The sequence below is a fragment of the Pipistrellus hanaki genome, assembly GCF_964339955.1.
Source record: "Pipistrellus hanaki genome assembly, chromosome: 20".
Classification (NCBI taxonomy): domain Eukaryota; kingdom Metazoa; phylum Chordata; class Mammalia; order Chiroptera; family Vespertilionidae; genus Pipistrellus; species Pipistrellus hanaki.
Window position 1 is genome coordinate 414256 of NC_140522.1, and position 13432 is coordinate 427687.

The 13432-nt window shown below is 69.0% G+C and overlaps 1 protein-coding gene across 1 annotated transcript; it reads right to left on the reverse strand.

Annotated features, from left to right (window-relative positions):
• Nucleotides 1-120: 120 nt before the first annotated feature.
• IPO9 (importin 9) lies at nucleotides 121-12719 on the reverse strand. Its single transcript, XM_084868549.1, has 23 exons — nucleotides 12545-12719; nucleotides 10209-10270; nucleotides 9927-10013; nucleotides 9522-9723; nucleotides 9022-9110; nucleotides 8489-8575; nucleotides 7974-8093; nucleotides 7782-7882; nucleotides 7564-7622; nucleotides 7189-7340; nucleotides 6504-6602; nucleotides 6040-6146; nucleotides 5711-5850; nucleotides 4981-5140; nucleotides 3755-3981; nucleotides 3385-3533; nucleotides 3149-3277; nucleotides 2400-2675; nucleotides 2137-2303; nucleotides 1351-1484; nucleotides 1118-1240; nucleotides 697-807; nucleotides 121-445 (listed from the first exon to the last, which is right to left on the reverse strand). Exons 1-23 carry the CDS (start codon nucleotides 12699-12701, stop codon nucleotides 258-260), a joined length of 3126 nt encoding a protein of 1041 aa, XP_084724675.1. The 5' UTR covers nucleotides 12702-12719; the 3' UTR covers nucleotides 121-257.
• Between the last annotated feature and the right edge of the window lie 713 nt (nucleotides 12720-13432).

The window sequence follows — 13432 nt, forward strand, 5'->3', positions numbered from 1 at the left end:
CTCCTGCCGCCAGGCCTCCCGCTGTCAGGCTGCTGCGGGGCACGGCCGCCAGGCCTCCCGCTGTCAGGTCGCGGGCCGCCAGGTTGCTGTCAGGCGCGGGCCGCCAGGCCTCCCGCTGTCAGGTCGCGGGCCGCCAGGCCTCCCGCTGTCAGGTCGCTGGCCGTGGCCAGGCGGCGGCCGAGGCGGAGGAGGGCCGTGGCCAGGCGGCGGCCGAGGCGGAGGAGGCCGGGCCCGGGGCGGGAGCGGAGTGGCGGCCCCTAGAGGCCGATGGCCTGCAGCACCCGCCGCTCGCTGTCGTTGAGGTGGCCGGAGAACATGGCGTAGCAGGGCTGCTGCGCGAACTGGCACAGGAAGTCCGTGAGGTAGGCCTGCAGGTCCACCTGGTAGAGCGGGTCCTTGAGGGCGTCGGGGTCGTCCTCCTCGTCGTCCTCGTAGTAGTCCTCCTCTGTCACACACACGGGGGGGGGTGTCAGGCCGGGCCGGGCCGCGGCCCCCGGAGGGGTGTGTGTGTGTGTGTGTGTGTGTGTCAGGCCGGGCCCGGCCGCGGCCCCCGGAGGGGTGTGTGTGTGTGTGTGTGTGTGTGTGTCAGGCCGGGCCCGGCCGCGGCCCCCGGCGGGGTGTGTGTGTGTGTGTGTGTGTGTGTCAGGCCGGGCCGGGCCGCGGCCCCCGGCGGGCGGAAGGGCGGCGGGCGCTCACCGTATTTGCTCGTGGCGAGGATGTCCGACAGCAGCTGGCCCGCCAGGCCGCCCTCCTCCTCGCCCTCCTGGTCCTCCTGGTCCTCGTCTTCCCACATGTCATTGGCGTCGTCTGGGGGGAGGAGAGCAGCTCAGCCACACGTCTCCACCCCACGTGAGCGGGCGACGGGCCGTCTGACCGTGGCCTGCAGCCCCCATGGCACACGGACGGCAAACCCCGGGGAGCTCAGAGGCAGAGCGGGTGTCCTTCAAGCGGGGCAGGGGCGGGGAGGAGGGAGGGGCGGGGCGGGGAGGGGGGCAGGGACAGGGAGGGAGGGGGGCAGGGGCGGGAGGGAGGGGGACAGGGGCGGGGACGATGACGGGCCGGAGCCCGGAGACAGCTGTGAGGCCGGCGGACGCAGGGCCCCGGAGGCGGCGAGCACCTGGGCCCCACTCCGGGGGGGCGGCCTGGCGGGCAGCGTTGGCCTCCATGACGGTGGACAGCTCGTTGATGACCAGCTTCAGGATCTTGACCAGCAGAGGGATGTTGGTCCAGCGCTCGGGGTCTGGGGGAGAAAAGGCCGGTCAGACGCGGGCCGGCCGCGCCGGCTGCAGGGCGCTCGGCAGTCCCCTGGGCTGGCTCCAGCGGGACCGGGCGCGCCCCCGTGTCACCCACTCTTGGCCGCCTTGGAGCGGGTGCGCACGCCCTCGTCCGCGCCGTAGATCTCCTCGCCCTTCACACGGATGTCCTGCAGCCGCTTGTCGTCCGTGTTGATGCCGTGCTGGAGCAGCTTGCACAGGGCCACCGAGCTGCAGGCACACGCGGCAGCCCTCAGCCACCCTGGAGGCCACCCCCCGGGGGCCACCACCGGAGGCCACCACCCGGAGGCCACCACCCGGGGGCCACCCCCCAGGGGGTCACCACCCGGAGGCCACCCCCCGGGGGCCGCCACTCGGAGGCCACCACCGGAGGCCACCACCGGAGGCCACCCCACAGAGGCCACGCCCCTGGAGGCCACCACCGGAGGCCACCACCCGGGGGCCACCCCCCAGGGGTCACCCACAGAAACGAGCATTACACTGGAGACTCTGACATGAAAGCAGAGCTCGTGTGTGTGTGTGTGTGTGTGTATGTATGTGTGTGTGTATGTGTATATATCTGTGTCTATATTTATGTGTGTATATTTATGTGTGTATATGTATATGTGTGTGTGTGCATGTGTCAGTGTGTATATGTGTGTATGTGTGCGCACGCACGTGTGTGTGTGTGTGTGTGTGCGTGAGTATATATATGTGTGTGTATATGTGTGTGGTGTGCGTGTGTGTGTGCGCACGCGCGCCCAGGGCCGCCGGGAGGAGCAGGGCAGGCTCAGGGGAACAGCCTCCGGCCGGTGGGCGATGGCAGAGGGCCCGGCTCGCCCACCGGGAGCCCCGGGCCAGCCGGGAGCAGCCGGGGGCTCACCTGACTTTGCCCTCGTATTGGCCGTAGAACAGGTGCTGCCGGCTCGTCCACTCGGCCATCACGAACTCCAGGGCGGGCTTGCCGGTGGGCCCGGGCAGGCTGCACAGGAACTCCAGCAGCGGCTCCAGCTGCGTGTGCACCAGGTGGGCGAACACCATGATCAGGGACTGCGCAGAGGGAGGCGCCGTCAGGGCCGGGCGGAGCCTGCGGGCCCCGGCCGCGTCTCCCAGGGCACCCGGCGCAGGCGGAGCGCAGCCCCCCACCTGCATGACGCTCAGCGTCTCCGCCTGCTGCATCTTGCTGAGGATGGCTCGCAGGATCTGGTCCAGGTTCTCGCCCAGCTCGCGGCCCGCCTTGCTGATGAGGGTGGAGACGAGGCGGCCCACGAAGGCGGCGGTGAACTCGGAGGTGCGGGGGTCCAGCAGCTGGCTCACCACCTGCATCACGTACCACAGGCCGCCGTGGCCCTGCTCGTCCCGCCACTGCGCCACCTGCTCCAGCGCCACCGACACGTAGGCCCGCAGGCACTCGCCGCCGTTCTGGGGAGGGCAGGGCAGGGCGGGCGCGCGGTCAGCGACGGGACCCGCCGCCCCGGTCTGCACGGGCTCACCCTCGCAGGCGGGACCTCGTCTCCGGGGGCTCGGCCTCCAGGGCCAGCCGCTCCCTCAGAGCACAGACACCACGTCCCGCCTCGCCCACGGGGCCCTCACAGACGCGAGGGCCTCATGGGGCTGTGGCCGAGCAAACGGAGTTCAGCCGTAAGGGCCACCTGGTGCTGGGACACACCTCTGAGGCCGGCGTCCCGGGCGACAGGCACCTGAGACTCCCGAGGCCCACCCCCGGCTCCTCAGAGCAGCACCCAGAAAAGCCCTCTCACGCCCCAGCTGTCTGTGACCCTCCACGGGGGTGAGCCCAGCAGACACAGGGTGCCCACAGCCCAGACTGGGCATGGCAGCCGCCGCCCCGGTGCCGGGGTAAACACAGACGGGGGCTCCGCCCGCCGGCACGGCACCTGCATGGTGGCGTTGTCGTCCGTGTGCAGCGTGCACTGCGCCACCGCGGGGAACGCCTGGCAGATGAGCAGCTGCGAGAGCGGAGGCTTCGAGCTGCGCACCACGGTGGTCAGGATGTCGATGGCTGTCTGGAGGAGGGGGCGGGTCAGCCTGGGCGGAGGGGGCTCGCACCCACTCACACACACACACACACACACACACACACACCCCGCGTGCTCGCACCGCGCCCACTCACCGCGCACAGCCCTGCGGGGAGCTTGTCGGCCGGCGCCTGCAGGATGCTGACCAGCGTGGGGATGAGGCGCGTCTGCATGGGGCCCTGGCAGGCCTCGATCTGGGACAGCTCCTTGAAGATGTCCTGGGCCAGCAGGGCGACGACGGGATCTGAGTGGACAAGGCAACACAGACCCGCCTGCCCGTCTGCACGTGCTGCTGGCTGGACGCCGGGGCGTGGCCCTCGCCTCGCGAGCAGGTCTGCGTGGACGCCACGCCACAGCCCTGGGACCAGCGGGACCACGGAGACCCCGAGCGGAGCCTCCTGCCCGGCTCACTCGCGGAGGACAGGGCAGAGCACCCCCGGAGCAGGCCCGCCCCGGGGAGCCTACCGTTGCTGTACTTGAGGAAGATGGCGATGGTGAAGGGGCAGATCTTGCTCTCCACGCTGGCCGTGAACTCGGGGTCCACGGTGCACACGATGCACAGCGTCTCCATCACCAGGTTGAGGACCTCGGAGCTGAACTGGGCGGCCAGGTGGATGAGGCCGTCCAGCACGCTGGGCAGGAAGGGCTGCAGCACGTGCGTGCTCTCGGAGGCCTTCAGCTGGTCACAGTAGCTGGGGAGACAGAGGCGGCGTCACTGCCTCCCCTCCCTCCCCGGCAGGTCCTCCCGGCGTGCGTTCTCGGCGCGCGCCGTCTGCTGGAGGACCCACGCCAGAAACAAGGCCTCCGCCGACGCTCAGCCGGTGCTCTGACCCAGGCTGGGTGGCTCAATGGTCGGGCACCATCCTGTACACCGAAGGCGGTGGGTTCAACCCTGACTGGGACACGCGCGGGAGGCAACTGATTAACGTTTCTCTCGCTCTCTCAAATCAATCGCGCGCGCGTGCGCACACACACACACACACACTGTGCCTATGACCACGCCAGCGCCAGCTGCTGCTCCCAGGTGGACCACGGCCAGCGAAGTCGTGGCTCTGATCCCCAGGCGCCCAGCCTCGCCTTTGCCAGAGCCCGAAGCTCAGGGCCAGCCCGCTGACCCCCTTTAGAGCTGGTTTGCACGTGGCCGGGGGTTCGCCGTGCTCTCCGGGGTCTCCCAGTTCCCAAAAGCACATCTGTCTGCGGGCGGAGGGCCTGAGCGGCACCGGAGGAGCCCTGTGCTGAGGCCAGCGCCCGCCACGCGTCCCGATGTCCTCTCGGCAGGAGGACTGGGGGCGGTCTCGGGATCCAGGGAGATTCCAGCTGGACTTCAGAGTGCCCCCCAACCACAACGCCCTCTGGGCTGGCAGGAGGGCCGGGAACGACCAGGGTCCTGGCCGGAGCTGAGGCCACACCCCCACGTGGAGGCAGCGACCCCACCACGGCCCGGCTCCCCTGTGCCTCACGCACGGGCAGCCCTCGGCGGCGACGCGCTCCGAGCTGTGGGCTCGGTGTCTGCAGAGAAGGGCCAGGTCGCGGCCGGGGTCACGGGAACCGGGGGCGAGGGAGCAGGACGCGGTCCTGGGGCGCCCGCCCCCTCCGGTCCCAGGACCGCTCCCCGAGGACCCGCCGGCCACAGCCCCGGCAGACGCTCCGAGCCGCGCTCCCAGCGCAGCGGCCCCACGGCGGCGGCTCACCCCCAGATGGCTCTCACCGCCGAGATGCGCACGGACGGGGGCTGCGTCTCGTGGAGGCCGCGGACGGTGGCCTGCAGGAACTGCTGGATCAATTCGGGAGACATGGCAACAGCGAACCGACTGGCGGCCCAGAGCGCCCGGCCCAGGAGGAAGGGAGACACTGGGAGGGAGAGAGAGCAATTAGGGGCCGGACAGCACCGGCTGTGACGCCCCCCTCCCCTCCCGGCTCGTCACTCACGGGGCACCCCGCACTAGAGACAACACTTCAGACCAAAGACCACCCGCTCCGGCTCTCCCCGCCCCCACCCCCAGCCAGGAGGCCCTCCGCGCGGCCAGGCTGTCCTGCCCCGGGGCCTCTGCCGGACACCACAGCCTCCGCTGTCGTCTTGTCCTTAGAACGTGCCCACAAATGCCATCTACCGAGGAGCAGGCACCTCGGTCAGCACAGAGCTGGAGGCCTCGAGGCCAGTGACCCCGCACGGCCCACGGTCTCCCCACCGTCCACCCCGCACCCGGCCGTCACTCTCCCGGCACCCGGGCAGGTTCCCGGAGGCAGCTAATGGGGCGGATGCTTACACTTGACACTTTACTCTCTCAGCTTTCACTGCTCGTGTGTTAAAACTGACACAGAAACTCCCAGGAAACCTCTCTGGGACGGGTCACTGACGTTAAAAAGGCCAGCACAGAGAAGCCCCGCCCGCCCGCCCGCCGGGACACGGCGGGGGCCTACCTGCCAGGTTGAGGTCGGCCAGCACCACGCCGGTGAGGAAGCCGTGCATGTCGAACTGGGCCCGGCCGTTCTTGACGCTGTCGGTGAGCACGGACTTCACCGAGCCCAGCGCCAGCATGCAGGCCTCGTGGATCTTCCACCTGCGTGTGCGGACGGCGCTGTGAGCGGCCGCGCCCACCTTCCGCCAGGAAAGGCCGCAGCCCTCCCTCCTCCCCCCGCGCGGAGAGCCTGACCGGACAGCCACGTACTCCCACGGCTTCAGAGAGGGCGGAGTGACGGCCTCTGAGCAGACTGCCGGGGGCCCGCTCTGAGACCAGACGCCCGCTCACCAGTGCTCCGCGCCGCTGCTCCTGGTCTGCTCGGCCTCCTGCAGGTGCCGAGTGGCCGCGGCGGCCAGGGCGGCCGCACTCTCGCCCTGGAAGTCAGTGGCCACGGCCTGGGGGCGGAGACGGCTCGTGGGCGTCTGCGCCGGGCAAGCCGCTGTCGCTGCAGACGGGTGCCCACGTGATGCGCCCAGAACGGCCGCCCTCAGGCCCAGCCCGAGTGTCCCGGACACGCCCGCCTGTGCCGGTCGGTCGGGGGCAGGTCGGGGGCAGAGCGGCGCCTGTCTCTGTGGCTGCCGTGCCCTCAGAGGGGACAGCCCCCCGCAGCCTCGGGCCTCACCAGCAGCAGGCCCTGCACAGCGACCCTGACCCTCCAACTTCACCTGAGACCCGTCGTTACCCCGGGGGACGCCCGGGGGCGGGGGGGGGGGGGGCTCGGGCCGGGAGCTGCCGGACGCCTCGGGCCTCACCAGCAGCAGGTCCTGCGCGGCGATCCTGACCGTGTAGGAGAAGGTGTCATCATCCTCATCCTCCACGAACTGCTGGGGGTTGGCCGTCCACACTTTGATCTGAAAGGACGGATGGAGGCTCTGGAGGCTGCCAGCCGGCCACGCTCCCCCTGCCCGCGCTCGGGGACTCAGCCCTTTTCCTCTGGGACAGGAGCCCGGCTCGAGGCGCTTCTCTTCGGTGCGAGAAGCAAACCCCCCGAGGTGGGAGAGAAGGCAGTGCCCTCGAGGGGCTGGCCACCAGCTCTGCTCGTCCACCAGCCGCAAATTTTAAAACACCCTCCTCCGAGCACGGGCACCGGTTGTAGAGGGGAGAAAACACGGATCGGAAAGAAGCATCAATTGGCTGCCTCTCCCACGTGCCCCAACCTGGTCCAAACCTGCAACCCAGATCCGTGTCCGACGGGAACAGAGCGTGTGTGGGACGGAGCCCGCGGGTGGGGCCCCCGCTCCTCTTTCAGACCCCCACCCGATAGGGTTCACCCTGGAGGTGACGTCGCGCTGTGGCCGACCGCGTCCCTCCCCTGCCTCACGTGCTCTTTGTTCACAGAGAGGAGGTCCCCCCGCGAGGGCCTGGGCCGCGGCCTGCGGGCCAGGTGCAGGGCCAGGCCGCGATGCCGCAGGAGGGTTCAGAAGCCCCGGGCCTCACCTGCTCCTCGGTGATCTGCATGTACAGCAGGATGTAGTAGATGAGCTCGGGCAGGGCCTTCCTCACGGTGCTCTTGAACTTGCTGTTCTCCAGCAGCGCGTGGACAAACTCGAAGATGCTGAAGACGAGGTTCTCGAAGCCCAGGACCTCGCCTGCAGGAGGCGCAGACAGCGTGAGCGACAAGAGCGCGGACGACGGGACTAGGCCGGGAACAGCGACGTGGCCTGTGACACCGACGACGCCTGTCGCCGAGAACACTGCTCCCCGGGGGCCTCCCGTCACCGAGAACTCGTCTGCCTGGACCTGAGATACGTGGAACCCGACGCCACGCGCTGAGAGCCAGCCCCGGCCCTCCTGGCGCAGCCACACACGCACCGTCCGAGTCCACGGGGTCCTCCACCTCCTCCGTGTAGTTGACCTCTGTCCTCACGTAAGTATGACGGGGAGTAAAGGAAGCCAACCTGCTGCAGGCACAGCCGGGGAGGGGAGCACCGCAGGGGAGGGGAGCACCGCCGGGGAGGGGAGCACGGGGGAGACACGCTGACGGGAGGAGCGGGGACAGGGGAGCCGCCGCGGGCCAGCCGGAAGGATATAAGGCCGCGCTCTCCGTCAGCGTGTTCCAGACGATGGGCAGGATCTGCTGCATGGAGGACACCATGTGCTTGGGGAAGTTCTTCACCAGGGCGGTCACCGCCTGCGCCGGGGGACACAGCGGGCGGTCAGGGAGCAGACGCCCGCACGCCGGGCCGGGCCGGGCCGAGCCGGTCGCCGCGGCCGCAGCTCACCTTGAGGACTTCCATCTTGAAGCCGCTGTCGGAGGTGGGCCCGTCGGGGATCTGCAGGGCCTGCACGAAGGCCTCGGTGAACTGCTGCACCACCGGGAAGATGAGCACCTTGGCGGCACCCTGGAGCCAGAGAGCGGAGTCAGCATGGACGCGGCCCGGCCAGGCCCTCCGCCAGGCCCTCCGCGGCTCCCGAGATCCTCAGGCTCCACCCCGGGGGCTCCCCCTGCGCACGACCTCCTCAAAGCCCCACAGAGACCCCCGTTCCCAGCCCCTCTGAAGCCCGGGCCGGCGCTCCCAGTGAGCGTCCACTCGAGGCCGAACACACGGTGAGTTCTGGGCACGCGTGTGAACAGAGCAGGGCGAGGTGCTGGGAGACGGCCGGCTCCAGCAGGACCTGAGCCCCCGAAGCCTTAAGTCACCCCAAAGCCCTGTGTCCCCCCGGTGCGTCCGCACAGCACTGCTGCCCGCGATGGAGGCTCCGCCCCGGGGGTGGGGGTGGGGCCCAGGGTCCGCACCTTCTCCAGCTCCTCCATGTTGCAGATCATGTGGGCACACGTGGTGAAGATCTCCACGGCCCGGGAGCGGGTCCGGATGCCGTACACCTGGGAGAGGCAGACGGCGTGAGGCGGCGCCGTGCACCCTGACGGGAAGACGGGACGGGGGGTCGCCCGCTCCGGCCCCGGGACAGGTCCCGCCCTTTGGCAGCCGGCTGGGACTTGGCGGATGAGCCCCCTGGCTTCCATCGGGGGCGAGCTGATGGGAAGCCAGGCCCGGCAGGGCCCGCACCCCCAGGCCCGCCCAGCCCGCACCCCCCAGGCTGCTGTGTCCGAGCTCGTCGGCACGTCCACGGGGACAGGACCTCTGTGGGCACCGCGGGGACAGGCTGCCCTCGGTGCCCAGCGGGAGCCAGGCCTCGGAGAGGCGGGAGGGAGCCGTCGGCCGGGACTCGGGGCCACGGGGTGCGGGAGGGTGACGTGTTCACGCGGGGGGCGGGCGGCGGGCACCGGGCTCCACCGGGAGGGGGCTGCGGCTGGGCGGGGACCGGTACCTCGGCCATGGTGAAGATCTTGTACATCTCCGGGAGAATGACGGGGGCCACGAGCGGCATCTGTGTGTCCGTGACTTCCCGCGTGAACTCTGCGGAGAGAAGGAGCAGCGTCTGCTCGGGGGAGGCCGGGGGCGGGGAGCCTCACACTGCGTCCGGGGCCGCTCCCCAGCAGCGGCAGCAGGTGCAGACCGGCCTGCGGGTCGCGCCGCGCCGGGAAGGACAGCTACTAACTGTGCGGCAGGACGGGGACAGGCAGAGACGAAGGGGAAGACAGGAGACTGAGGGAGGAAACCTTCCTAGGCCCCACAGGAAGCCCGTGACGGGGTGTGTGTGTGAGTGAGTGTGTGTGTGTGTGTGAAGCTAGTGCGGCCGCGTCGGGAGGTCCCGCGTGCACCCAGAAGGCCCCTTGTGCGGCTGAGTCGGGAGGTCCCGCGTGCACCCAGAAGGCCCCTTGTGCGGCTGCGTCGGGAGGTCCCGCGCGCACCCAGAAGGCCCCTCACCTGTCAGCACGCGCATGGCGCCGTGGACGGCGTTCAGGTCTCCGCTCACCAGCATCTCCATGAGCAGGTTGAAGAGCTGGGGCCAGGCCTCGGGCCAGTCCCAGTGGGCGATGGCCGACACGGCGTAGGCCACGCTGGAGCGCACCTTGCTGATGGACTCCCTCAGCCCGCTGGGCAGCAGCTCCCGGATGAAGATCTTCGCCTGCGGGGGGAGCCGCCGGGGCCTCAGACCAGCTGCGCGTGCTCCGCAGAGCCCCACCCGGCTGAGGGCTGGCCGACCCGGCGTGCGAGACCCTGACAGCCTGTGTCCTTGCTGTGCAGACAGACCGACAGACCATTCGGACGTCCCCGCGGCCCCGCCCTCCGCCCTCGCTGCCTGGGTGGACCGGTCAACGGCCGCCTCACCCTCTCCGTGGTCTCCGGGGGCCTGAACTTTTCCGAGTGGGCACACCAGTGCGTCTCCACGTACTGCTTCAGGATGACCGAGGCCAGCTGCAGGGAACACGTGTGTGTCCACAGCGAGAAAAGGCATGTTCACACGTAAACACGCCACGCACCCGCCCGGCCTACCCGGTGCGAACCCCGGGTCACTCACACACGGGCTCTGCTCTCTCTCTCTCCCCCAGAACAGTTTCCCTCCCAAGGACAGGGAGTTACCTCTGACCTGGGCCAACCGGCTGGACTTACCTGACGGATCGCCAGGGCCCCCTGGGGGTCCACGGTCAGCTCGGCCAGGTGAACCCCAAACTCTGGAAGAGAAAGCTGGGTGAGTCCAGGAGAAGGAGATCCATGGCCATCGCTGAGCGGGAAGCTCCCTGCTCTGCCGGCACCGATGGCGCCCGCAGGGACAGCTCCAGCACCGGTCACCATCTCCGTCACCGCATGGCGCCCTCCCGCCCTCCCTTCCTCCCTCCCTCCCTCCCAGGGCGGTGACACCTTCCTCTTAAACAATGACGGATGTGTACCTAACTGACCCCAGTACGATCTGACCCCATGGAAAAGCGGAAGGGGAGCCGCTCAGATCCACACCCCCGATGAGCCTCGCTCTGCGCTGGCCCGCCGGGCCGGACCACAGAGCTGGGCCACGCCGGCCGGCACCCCGGACCTGCACCCCCACCTGAAGGTGGGGAAGGAACGGCTGACGGTGTGAGGACAGACGGGGAGCCGGGAGGGAGGTGCTCTGCCCCCGAGGCCAAGGACTGCCTTGGAGGACTCACCACCCTCCATCGGAAACCAGGAGACCACGGGGTGCGTCTGTAGTTCCCCCATAAACTAAGGAAGCGAGCGATTTAAACACACACACACACACACACACACACACCCCTGACCGGTGCGGCCCCGTGGACAGAGCGTCGGCCTGCGGACTGAAGGGTCCCGGGTTCGATTCCGATCAAGGGCATGGACCTTGGTTGCAGGCATGTCCCCAGTGGGGGGCGTGCAGGAGGCAGCTGATGGATGTTTCTCTCTCATCGATGTTTCTGACTCTCTACCCCTCTCTCTTCCTCTCTGTAAAAAGTCAATAAAATATATATTTAAAAAATAAAAAATAAAAAAATACACACACACATATGAGCCTAACCAGTGGCCAAGAACAATAAGGGGGTGGGGGCATGAGTGGGGGGGATGTCAGGGATTGGAATGGGGGGTTACGGACAAATATGTGATACCTTAATCAATGGAGAAATTAACTTAAAAAATAAGATAAAGTAAAATAAAATGCTTAGTACGTACACACACACACACACACACACCCAGCCTCCAAGGGCCCAAAGCAGCGCCTTCAGCTCCAGGCGGGACCAGGCTCAGCCTTCCTGCCAGCCTGGGGCCAGGTCTGCACCAGGCCTCCACCTGCCACGCCAGAGGCCCTGCCCCGGGGCCCGCAGCCACGCCCCCGCGGCCTGCGCTCCGTCCACTCCGTCCCTGTCCACTCCGCCCGCTCCTCCATCCACGTCAGTGTGATCCTCCACGTCCGGGACCCCGAGGAGGAGGAGGAAGGCGAGGGGCCGCAATCCCAGGGCCGACCTGGCCGAGTGGGGCCGGACGGGGCCCTGCCTGGGAGCAGCGGGGCGGGCCGGGATGGGCCGGGACCACCGGGCACCCGGGGGAGGCCCTCAGCTCGGTCCTGCAGGTGCCTGGCCGCCAGGAGGCTCCAGGGCCGGTCGCTTGTTCCCCCCCCCCCCCCCCCCCGTGCACCCCAGGGGGCAGGAGCTCGGACGGGGACCCCAGAACCTGCTGGTCCCCAAATCGCCCCCGCGGCTCTGTCGGGGTGCGGGAGGGTGCAGGTCCCATTCAGGGGAGACCAGTCTTCCTTTTTTCTTAATTTTTAAGATTTTTATTGGCTCCAGCGAGGAGGGACAGAGAGAGGGACACATCCCTGATGAGAGGGAGCATCCTGGGCGGGCCCCCGACTGGGGATCGAGCCGCCACCCCCGCCGGGGCCCCGATCGGGAATGGAACCCCGACCTCCTGGCTCATGGATCGATGCTCCACCCCTGGGGCGCCCCCCACGCCCCCTAGAGACACCCCAAGTCAGCGGCGGGGGCGCGCACGGCGCCGGGGGCCCGGGCGGCGCGGGGGGTGGGTCTCCCGGGGTTTGGGGTGATAGGGGGGACCCCGCGGGGGGCCAGGCTGCACGGGGGGGGTCTCCCCGGGTTTGGGGTGATGGGGGGACCCCGCGGGGTGCCAGTCGGCGCGGGAAGGGCCTCCCCGGTTTTGGGGTGATGGGGGACCCCGCGGGGGGCGGGCCAGGCGCACGTGGGTGCCCGAAGGGCCCGGAGGAAGGCCCGCCCGGCCTGCAGCCGCCGCCCCCGGCCCCCCACCCGGTCCGGGCGGACAAAGGGCGCCGCCCCCCGGGAACGGCCCGCAGGCAGCGCCCGGGGCGGGGGCGGCGCGGGGCTCCCCGGGCTCGCGGGGCCGGGACCCGGGGCCGCCCTCCCGCGGCCTCCCCGGCGCACACGCCGCTCGGTCCCGGCGCCCGGCCGCCCGGCCCCCGGCCCCGGCCCCCGCCACCGCCGCGCACTCACCCTCCGTCACCTCCAGCACCTTGACCTGCTCCTCGGCCGCCGCGCGCACCTCCTGCACCGGCGACAGGATGCCCGTGAGCGTGTCCACCAGCACCTCCTTCAGGCCCTGGGCCACCGGCCCCGGCAGCCCCGAGGCCGCGCCCGCCGCCGCCGCCATCTTGCCGCGCTCAGCCCGCCAGCCCCGAGGCCGGCCCCGCCCCCCGAGGACGGCGGCCGCGCGCGGCCAATCCGCGGGGCAGCGCCGGGGGCCGGGAGTGCGCGGCGGCCTCCGCAGACAGCGCCCCGTGCGTCGGAGAGGAGAACCGCACCTTCCTCCATCCTAGTTGGGATTTTTTTAAAAAAATATATTTTATTGATTTTGTACAGCGAGATAGTTAGAAACATCGATGAGAGAGAAACATAGATCAGCTGCCTCCTGCACACCCCCTACCGGGGATATGCCCGTAAGCAAGGTACATGCCCTTGACTGGAATCGAACCCGGGTCCCTTCAGTCCCCAAGCCAACGCTCTATCCATTGAGCCACACCGGTTTTGGCCTAGTTGTCATTCTTGAGAAAGGGAGCCCTAAAGCAGAATACTAGGGGTACAGGTGAATAATGGGGGTTTTGCGGAAACCGGTGTGGCTCAGCGGATAGCGCGTCAGCCTGCGGACTGAAAGGTCCCAGGTTCAATTCCAGTCAAGGGCATGTACATACCTGGGTTGCGGGCACATCCCCGGTGGGGGGTGTGCAGGAGGCAGCTGATCTATGTTTCTCTCTCATCGATGTTTCTGACTCTCTGTCCCTCTCCCTTCCTCTCCAACACTATCCACTGAGCCAAACCGGTTTCGGCTCTCTCTCTCTCTTTTTTTTTAAATATGTATTTTTAATTGTTTTTTTACAAAGAGGA